The sequence below is a fragment of the Sinocyclocheilus anshuiensis genome, unplaced genomic scaffold, assembly GCF_001515605.1.
Source record: "Sinocyclocheilus anshuiensis isolate Anshui unplaced genomic scaffold, SAMN03320099.WGS_v1.1 scaffold322, whole genome shotgun sequence".
NCBI lineage: Eukaryota > Metazoa > Chordata > Actinopteri > Cypriniformes > Cyprinidae > Sinocyclocheilus > Sinocyclocheilus anshuiensis.
Genome location: NW_015542366.1, coordinates 460,650 through 470,505, shown reverse-complemented (window position 1 = coordinate 470,505; position 9,856 = coordinate 460,650). Strand labels below are relative to the sequence as shown.

Genomic DNA, 9,856 nt, shown 5'->3' with positions numbered 1-9,856 from the left:
ACCCGTCTCTTTCCCTCTCTCTCGCTCTCTGTCTCTCAGGAGCAAGACTGTCAGACTTGAAGTCTTTGTGTTGGCCGTATGTGTCTCGCAGATTGTTGGCTCTGCTCATCATCTTGGGCTTGCTAATTGTCTTGATTCTGGTTCTAGGAATAGGTTTGGGAGGTGAGTCTGTGTGTTTTCTTATAATTTGGCTACTAAATGTTCCCCAGAGGTTAGTTAAATCTGACCAAATCAGCTTTTTGGACATCCCCATTTTGGACATAATTATATAAATGTGTATATGTGTACACTGATGGTCTAAAGTTCGGGATTGGTAAGATATTTATTTATTAATTTATTGTTTGTTTGTGAAATAATATTGCAATTTAAAGTGACTGTTTTTTTCAATTTTATTACATTTTAAATTGTAAAAGGTAAAATGCAATTTATTCCTCTTCAGTGTCACATGATCCTTCAGAAATTATTTTAATATGCTGATTTGGTGCTCAAGAAATATTTCTTCTTGTCAGTGTTGAAAGTAGTTTAATATGACTAATAATAAGCTGTTTAATATAAGCTAATATTGTTTAATAATTTGGTATTATTATTTACTAATATAATTTAGTATTTAATAAAACGGCTTAATATTTTGTGGAAACTGTGTTAAACTACCATTCAAAAGGTAAAGGTAAGATTTTTTTCTTCAAGAAATTAACACTTATTCAGCAAGGACACAACAAATGAATTTAAAGTGACAGTAAAGACATTTACAATGTTAAAAAATATTTATATTTTAAATAAATTATATTTCTATTCATTAAATAATCCTAAACAAACAATGTATGGCAGTTTCCACAAAATATTAAGCAGGTCAAACGGTATAAACATCAATTTGGGTTTTTGGGTAAAAATGCAGAAATGGTCAGCTTTATGCTTAGTGAAAAGGAAAATATCATTAGCTCAGTATACAGACAATAGAAGTCAAAAGAAAGTCCCCACCATGACAGCAAAATATGTGTATGTGTGTGTGTACCTGGTATTCCCTACGTTATGGAGACCAATTTCCCCGGAAGGATAGTAATACCAGTACATTTTGACCTTTTTTTAGTTCCCATGAGGAAACAAGCTTATAAATCATACAGAATGATGAAAGATTTTTGAAAATCAAAAAATGCAGTTTTGTGAGGGGTAGGTTTAGGGTAAGGGGAGAGAAAGTACAGTTTGTACAGTATAAAACCATTATATATATGCCTGGAATGTCCCCATAAAACATGAAAACCCAACATGTGTGTGTGTGTGTGTGTAGGTGTGAAGGTAAGTATCCTCCTTACTAATGAAACTCATCCTGAGTAAATGTTTAATGAGCTCCACCCTGCTGTATGAGGATAGCTCACTGCTAACAGATGGCTGTTTTAACTTCTTTTTGAGAGGTGTGTGTGTGTGTGTGTGTGTGTGTGTCACCATCATGCATTTGTTCTCTGTTTCTCCAGTGGGTCTGAAGAGCTGCTCAGGAAAGTTTCAGTGTTTGTCATTGGTTCAGTGTATCAGCAGAAATGCTGTGTGTGATGGAGTCAAAGACTGTGGAGATGGAGAAGATGAGCTCAACTGTGGTGGGTTGATCCTATCTGTCTCTTCTTGACCTTAAAATCAACATGAAACCAAATCGACCCTATTTATTGTTTCAGTATACGTTTCATATTCAAAATGATTGCTAAGAAAAAATTATATACAATCAACAAAGACACCAATTTTGTCCACATCAGCAGATCTTTCAAAATCCTCAAAACCTGACCGTAACCTCTCTCTCTCTCTCTCTCTCAGTGCGTGTGAGTGGCAAGAGCTCTGTGCTGCAGGTGTTCAGTAGGGGCTCATGGAGGACTGTGTGCTCTGAGGGCTGGGATTCTCACCTGGGCTCCGTAGCCTGCAGACAACTGGGATACAGCAGGTATGAAGAATTATGAATGTACTACGCAGAATCTTTCTAATTTAAATGTTGGGGCAGATGGATTGCATTTTACATTAAGCAATTATATTTCTCTTGTATAGCTGATCATAACAAGAAAAATTTGACTCCCCAGAGATCCAAAAGTAGAAAAAAAATAATTGAATACATGTACAGCAACACTGACAGTGAACAGCTCTTCATCTGAACATATGGCTTGAAATGTCACTGATGGTTGAAAGAGGTATTAAATTATTTTTCTACTTTTGGAGTTCTGGTGTGTCAGCTTTTTCAGATGTTTGTGATTGAGCACCCACATTGAGCTTTTTGCCTGCTGGATGTGTGCAATTTTTGTCTTTTTCATCTGATATAATGATAAAGCTGCTTTTTTTTCAAACTTTACTCATCAATAAATTAAAATAGTGTTAATAGATTAAAATGAACTAAATAATCTATAAAAAATTATTCAATTTAAAATAAATTACATTTTGTAAATTTTTAAATTCTGGTTTCGAGAGCCGAATGTTCTTCAGGGTTCCTACTCTCTTTGAACAATGAATTAATGAACTTTCCAGCTGTTTGTGAATTACTGGATAAAGATCAAGGAAAAGGACTTTTTAAAAATAATTTACTCACAATTTATACCCAATAAAATATTTCAGTGCTTGGAAAATAATAATGATTTCAGTTGTAAGATCTTATTAATTTCTATGACTTTGACAGGTCTAGAAATTACATTTTTTAAATTCCCTCTTATATCCAGGTTTTCCAAGACCATGGGAGGCGGGTCTTCAACAAAACAAAACAAAACAAAACAAAACAAAACAAAACAAAACCACAAACACAAGAAACAAAACAAAAAACCTAATCTTGATTATTATTATTAAAGCTTATTTTAATGCTTGTTTTGTCTCATTTTAAGTTAAACCTTGTAGCTCTTGGAAGTTTACTAAGGCCCCCTATTGAGGAATAGAGGAATATATATGAAATATAAAAAAATATTTAAAACTTTTCATTCTGTGTTACAGTTTAATGAATTTGGAAGCACAAATTTTGTGTTCTGCTATTTACAGTATCAGCTGTCAATGTCAGTGGGACAGCTGTGAAAGATCAGGACTGTAATCTCAGTAACTTCAGATCCTGGGTCTGCAATTATTCTCTTCATGTCCGTTGACTAACAACGGAGCCAAAATGATCATCTGTCATGCCTGCTATTTCAGGAAAATTCATTTCCCAGAGCAAAGCAGGGATTTCTCCTTTTTAAACACAGAAATATGGTGATACTTTTCTTGTGTGAGTGTGTTTTCTTGCACTGTGTGGGTGCCTACGAATAATAATGAGCCTCTGTTCCTGGTGGCCTCATTATCTGCATAGTTAATCCAATTAAAATCAGACTGCCATTAAATGAAAGAAAGAAAAATCATCACGGCAAATGCTGTTTCACCTCAACTAGGTCAAGTTCCATTTAACATCTGCAGTCTTCTGTCTTTCTTTTTAATTTCAGAGGTCTGTCTGTTCTTAATGTTAGGCATCTTGGCACTTGAATTTAGTAGTTGTTTTGGTCAAAAATAATGACCGATTACCATCCCTCCAGCCACACCTCCTTAATAAGAGAACCAATCAGCATGTCTAAAGTCAATTGCTTTCATCTTTTCAGAAGTAACAGCTTATGAATGAAAGTAAATAAGGGTGAAATTAAGAGGGAAAGAGAAATTGCACTTGTGTTGGGTATATAGTTTTTTTTTTTTTTACATTTAATAACTATAAAATGATATCAATGTGAAAGAACCCAGTGCTCTAGCTTTAATGTAATTGTTTTGATTTTACAGCCAATTCACACTCGATTCAAACCTTTTTCCAGTCATTTGTCTAATGATTGCTCTTTTGTTCTCCTCTGACTGATTGTAGTTACGTGAACTCTACTGATGTTCCCATCTCCTCCATTGAAGCAGTCTTTCAGAATAATCTAGTGGCTCTTAATATCAACCAAACAGGACTTAAAGACAACTTCAAGATCCAAAACTCTTCATACCTCAGGTAAACCTTCTTTTATACTCCCGTGTACAAAGCAACCGAATATACCCTGCCAAAATAAAAAATGTGTTTGACAATGTAGTTTTCATGGCTCCAGACTGAACTAAATGGTCACAAATGTAAAAAAAATTATAAACTTTTGAGAATAATTTAAAATTTACATTTGGAAAATGTGTCTCCAAATGCGAGGTTTCATCAGATATCATATATTTAGAGCATGTGCCAGTGTTTCCTCCTGCAAGGAACAACTAGTAAGTCGATTAGCGGACAAAGGACTCCTATGAACTGGTTCTTTTTAATGTCAGTCAAAAAGATTCCCAACACCGTTTCATATTCGCTCAAGTTTAAAGAAATAGCTCACATTACATCACTTGCTCACCCACGGTTGCTCTGCAGTGAATGGGTGCCGTCAGAATGAGAGTCCAAACAGTCGATAAAAACATCACAATAATCCACAAGTAATCAACACGACTCCAGTCCTGTCTTATGAAGTGAAAAGCTGTGTGTTTGTAATAAACAAATCTATAATTAAGATGTCTTTCACTTCAATACTTTGCTTCCAGCTAAAATACGAGTTCTCTATAATATTGTTTTCTCCAGAGAAAAAGTAATCTCGTCTGAATCAGGAGAGAAATATGCACACATCAAGCACCGTTTACATGCGAAAACAGTTGTATACAAACATGCTGTTTTGATGTGAGAGGACAACAGAACTTTTTCAGTGGAGGAACATTTGTTATGGATTATGCTCTCATATTCTGGCCAGAAGCAACGGTTTCAAGTTAAATAAGTTAAATAGACGGTTGCACCTTAATGATGGATTGGTTTCTTACAAACATGCAGCTTTTCATTTCACAAGATATTAATTGATGGACTGGAGTGGTGTGGATTACTTGTGGATTATTGTTATGTTTTTATCAGCTGTTTGGTCTCTCATTCTATCGGCACCCATTCACTGCATTGGTGCGCAAGTGATGTAATGCTACATTTCTTGTAAAATCTTTTCCTATGAAGAAGCAAACTCATCTACATCTTGGATGGCCATAGGTTGAGTACATTTTCAGCAAGAGTAAGGTCACAGTTGACTCCATGAGTGTTTTTTTGTTCATGTCTGATTCAAAATTAACATGTAATTTGTCCCAAATCTTGGTTTATGATGTGCTTTTATTTTAGCTTTGTGACACTTAGATCAGATTAGTTGTTCACATAACAATGTGTATTGAAAGACAGGCAACGTATTCACAGCTGAATTGTCTTGAATAAATTAAAGTAGTATTTTAAAGCGACATTCCAATATTAAAAAAAAAATAGTATGTAATTTTTAAAAAGTAGTCAACTAATATTAAAAGCAGTTGCACCTTAGCTTAAAAATGAGCATTTCAATCACTCTTTTTCTTTGATCTAAAACAAATTGACTCAAGCCTGAGGAAGAGTTACTCAGGCCAAAGACTGTCAAAGAAGATCAGTCCAGTGACTGACACATTACATGGCACATTGTTCAATACTGACTCCAAACAATCTGAGGTGCCTCTGTAGACAGATGTTCAGGAGCGTCTTTAGTACCTGATAAAGCAGTCAGGACTGTCTCTGAGTCCCAAAGCTGTGAGATCTCTTACCTTCAGATGTATGAACGCTGAACGGCCTTATTCTCTGCAGCTGAGAGAAGGTTTTCAGCTTATGCTGTTTTAAAAAAGGAAAGCTTGACTCCATGCTGAAATGAGATGAGAAATGAGAGTTGATTTGCATTTTTTAATAAAAAGGTAAATGGACGCATAGAAGTGAAACCTGAATACTGTTAACTATGTGTGTAGTTCAGACAGACAGAAAGATATTGATGGCACTGAAAGTGTATTTTCTATTATTCCAGAAAGACTCGATGCAGTTCTGGTATAGCGACTGCTGTCAAGTGTATAGGTGAGTTTTTTTCTTTTTCTTTTCTTTTTTAAAATTAAAGATAAACATCACAACAATCACACAGTCTCTAATTGCTTCAGTGACTCACACTCACACAAGTTATAGACGTCATCTCAGCAATATCATGTATGTTGTTTAGTCAGTAAACACTTAGAAACCACCCAGAACTCCCTAACTAATCAACTATAACCAAACAGCTATATATGTTATAAAAGACTGGTGACTTTTGCATTGTGTCAGTGAGTTTTCCACTCAGATCCAATTTGTGTGTTGCGGTGTAGAGTGTGGCTCCAGGCCAGCCGTCCGCAGTCGTATTGTGGGAGGGAACGTGTCGAGGTCTGAGCTGGTCCCGTGGCAGGTCAGCCTGCATTACCAGAACCAGCATCTGTGTGGAGGATCAATCATCAATGAGCGCTGGATTCTCACTGCTGCACACTGTGTCTACCAGTGAGTATCACACACACACACACACACACACACACACACACACACGTATATCATGTCGACTTGCTGCAAAAAACTGGTCCAAATTGGTTTTGTGCTGGTCCAGACTGGTTTATGGTGATCTGGTGTAGGTCTACACTGGTTTGTACTGGTTCTGTGTTGGTCCAGACTGGTTTATAATGGTCTGGTTCTGGTCCACACTGTTTTATGCTAGTTGGATGCTAGTCCAGACTGGTTTATACTGGTTGTGTGCTGGTCCAGACTGGTTTATGATGGACTGGTGCTGGTCCAGACTGGTTTATACTGGTTCTGTGCTGGTCCAGACTGGTTTATACTGGTTCTGTGCTGATCCAAACTGGCTTATACTATTTCTGTGATGGTCCAGACTGTTTTATGGTGGTAAGGTTCTGGTCCAGACTGGTTTATACTGGTTATGTGCTGGTCCAAACTGGCTTATACTATTTCTGTGATGGTCCACACTGTTTTATGGTGGTAAGGTTCTGGTCCAGACTGGTTTATACTGGTTCTGTGCTGGTCCATACTGGCTTATACTATTTCTGTGATGGTTCAGAGTGTTTTATGGTGGTAAGGTTCTGGTCCAGACTGGTTTATACTGGTTCTGTGCTAGTTCACACTGATTTATGCTGGACTGATGGTGATCAGGGTTGGTTTATGCTTTTTTGTGTCCGTTCAGTCTGGTTTATACTGGTCTGGTGCACATCCAGATTGGTTTACACTGTTTTTGTACTGGTTTAGACTCATTTATGCTGGTTCTGTAGTGGTCCAGAGTCCAGACTAATTTATGCTGGTTCTGTGCTCATCCAGACTGGATTGTGATGGTATGATACTGGTCCAGGCTTTTTTATCCTGATCTGGTACCAGTCCAGACTGGTTTATACTGGTTCTGTGCTGGTTGAGACTAGTTTATGTTGATCTGACACTGATCCAGCCTAGTTTATACTGGCACTGGGCTCATTTGGATAAGTCCAGTACTTAAATTTGTGATTCTTTTTGTTCAAAGCTTTGATCAGCCACTGTTATGGGCTGTGTATGCTGGGATAACAGACCAGCCATTGAGTGGATCTGGAGCTCTCTCTGTGGAGAAAATCATCTACCATGCCAACTACAGGCCAGCAGAAATCAGCTACAACATAGCGCTAATAAAGCTTAAACTACCTCTGTCTTTCAATGGTAAGAATTTGCTTCTTGTCACTGATTGAATTATTTGTATAACAGACTTTTAAATGGGAATATAATCATGGTTTTAGTACAATATATCTCCATTTTCTCTCTTCCCAGACCAAGTAGCACCCATCTGTTTGCCCAGTTATGGCGAGAGCTTTGAGGATGGACAGATGTGTTTGATCTCAGGCTGGGGATCCACAGTGGATGGTGGTGAGTGTGGATCCAATTGGTGTTAGTACACTTTTAAGGGCACTTAATTGAAAAAAAGTTGAACAGCTGGTATTTCTTGTGCAAATGCTTGTAGTAAACACGTTTCACAGCTTTTGAAGATATTTTCAACTATATTGCTTTCTGAGTGTGTATTCAGTCGGCTCTTCAGAATGCACATGTGTGTGTTGCGCAGGAGAGGCCAGTGTGTCCCTACATACCGCTCAGATCCCGTTACGGTCCAGCAGAGACTGCCGCAGACTGGGTCTGACCTCCTGGAACATCTGTGCAGGATTCTCAGAGGGTGGTGCTGGAACATGTCAGGTATTGCATCTGTGTATTATCATCACAAAGAACTACAATAGCCATTATTCAAACAACCACTCTTAAATGTATTTGCACCTTGGTTTAACCCCTAGTCTTCTGTCTGTAGGGGGACAGCGGAGGGCCGCTGGCCTGTCAGGGGTCCGGGTGGACATTGGTGGGGACAGCCAGCTGGGCTGAGAGCTGTGGACAAAAAAACAAACCAGGAGTTTACACCAGCATAAGTGAAGCTCTCACATGGATTCAGCAACAAATGGAGGTACATATAAAAAAGAGTTTTGCTAAAAATAAATAAGTAAAAACTACACTTCCTTATTTACAAAATGTTTAAGGTTGGAAAATCAGTTCTGTTAAATTGTCATTCCCAAAATCTCTAAGTATTTATTAACATTTTGACATTATTAGTAATAAAAGGCAGCTTGACTTGACTTTAAATTTAATTTTAATTTTATATGATTTTGTTTTGTTTTGTAAAGTAAGGGTTTTAACACCAGTGACAAATTGTCATTAAAGATTAATTTTTCACAATGGTGTCAAAAGCATCTCAAAACAAACATCGATTAGAATATATTTCATACATTATAGGCCTACCATTAATTTAGTTCAATAAAAGTCTTTCACACAAAAATAAAACAATGCAACACAAATGAAATGTGTAAATCATCTGAATTACTGAAAGGTACATTTAATGAAATAACTTTTTTTTTTTTTGAATGTGGTGGGAAACTCACCATGTGAACATTTGAACAGCCTCTTTGAACTTTGACCTTGGATGTACTTCCGACTTTTTTATATTTGAAAAATGCAAGCATTAACAAAACGCAATTATTATTATTAAGATTATAGTCAGATCCTACACAAAAGTATAAACTGAAAAAAAGTATATATTAAAATGACTTAAATAAAAATAAAGAAAAATAAAAAAATTCTAACGATTAAATAAAAATGTACTTAAAAATAAGTAAATAAATAACTATAAGTTAGAGAAGTGTTATACCAGATAGAAGAGACAAGAGATTGTTCAGGCACAACATTTTTTTTTCTGGCAAATCCAACCATATTTTGATAATGACCAGGCCAACTAGTCATAGTTAACTAGGCCTGAGTAAGTAAAGGAGCTTAGGCGGGGCTGAACTTCATTCTCATTGGCTAGTTGACACTCCGATTTATTTTTCATTAACTGTGTTTGTGCTGCTGACTAACTGACACACTTCCTGTTCCTCTGGGACTCTTTGACCTTTGAAAAGGTTTTTGGGACACTAGAGTCATCTAGCGGTGATTGTGTTGTAAAACAATGCGCATTCTCAGCTTTTCTCAAGTTCATTGAACTGCAGACCGGACACAGACTTTGACACAGTATTAGCTGTTAAGTCGTACAATTGGTTTTAATTTCATCAAGACATTCTATATTATATTTTCACAATCATATATTTACTCACAATAGGACATTCAGCATTCAAAATGTAACCATATGATAAATCATAATGGTTTTTGAATACCTGCCCGTGTGCTTCAGCTGCTAATAATGTTCGCGGCATTGTAAGTGCTGATATTTCCTTTTGGAAATACAAATAATAGTTTAAAATGTGTGTTTTTTAATCAGAAAGAAGAGGATCAGCAACATTGAGCATCTCTTGGTGGATGAGCTTCTACTGGACTCCGTGCACATATTTCCATAACCAACATCTAACATACCTTATCCAACATGACTTATGAAGGGGAAATCACGTTATGAATCATTCTATAATTTTGGGTACAACTCATATCAGGAAAAACAATACTCTTTCTCAATAAATTAACTACTGGTTTCAGTTCAAAATATTTTTC

General features: G+C 36.5%; 1 protein-coding gene across 1 annotated transcript in view; it reads left to right on the top strand.

Moving 5' to 3' along the window:
* LOC107692180 (transmembrane protease serine 3-like) overlaps window positions 1–9,656 on the top strand; it is an 11,606-nt gene extending 1,950 nt beyond the window's left edge. The window contains exons 3-13 of the mRNA XM_016491141.1: window positions 40–162; window positions 1,470–1,589; window positions 1,801–1,924; window positions 3,830–3,958; window positions 5,823–5,869; window positions 6,151–6,316; window positions 7,335–7,504; window positions 7,613–7,708; window positions 7,902–8,029; window positions 8,139–8,288; window positions 9,633–9,656. Of these exons, the coding sequence (XP_016346627.1) occupies window positions 40–162; window positions 1,470–1,589; window positions 1,801–1,924; window positions 3,830–3,958; window positions 5,823–5,869; window positions 6,151–6,316; window positions 7,335–7,504; window positions 7,613–7,708; window positions 7,902–8,029; window positions 8,139–8,288; window positions 9,633–9,656 (1,277 nt within the window). The remainder of the gene's footprint in view (window positions 1–39; window positions 163–1,469; window positions 1,590–1,800; window positions 1,925–3,829; window positions 3,959–5,822; window positions 5,870–6,150; window positions 6,317–7,334; window positions 7,505–7,612; window positions 7,709–7,901; window positions 8,030–8,138; window positions 8,289–9,632) is intronic.
* Window positions 9,657–9,856: the final 200 nt, after the last annotated feature.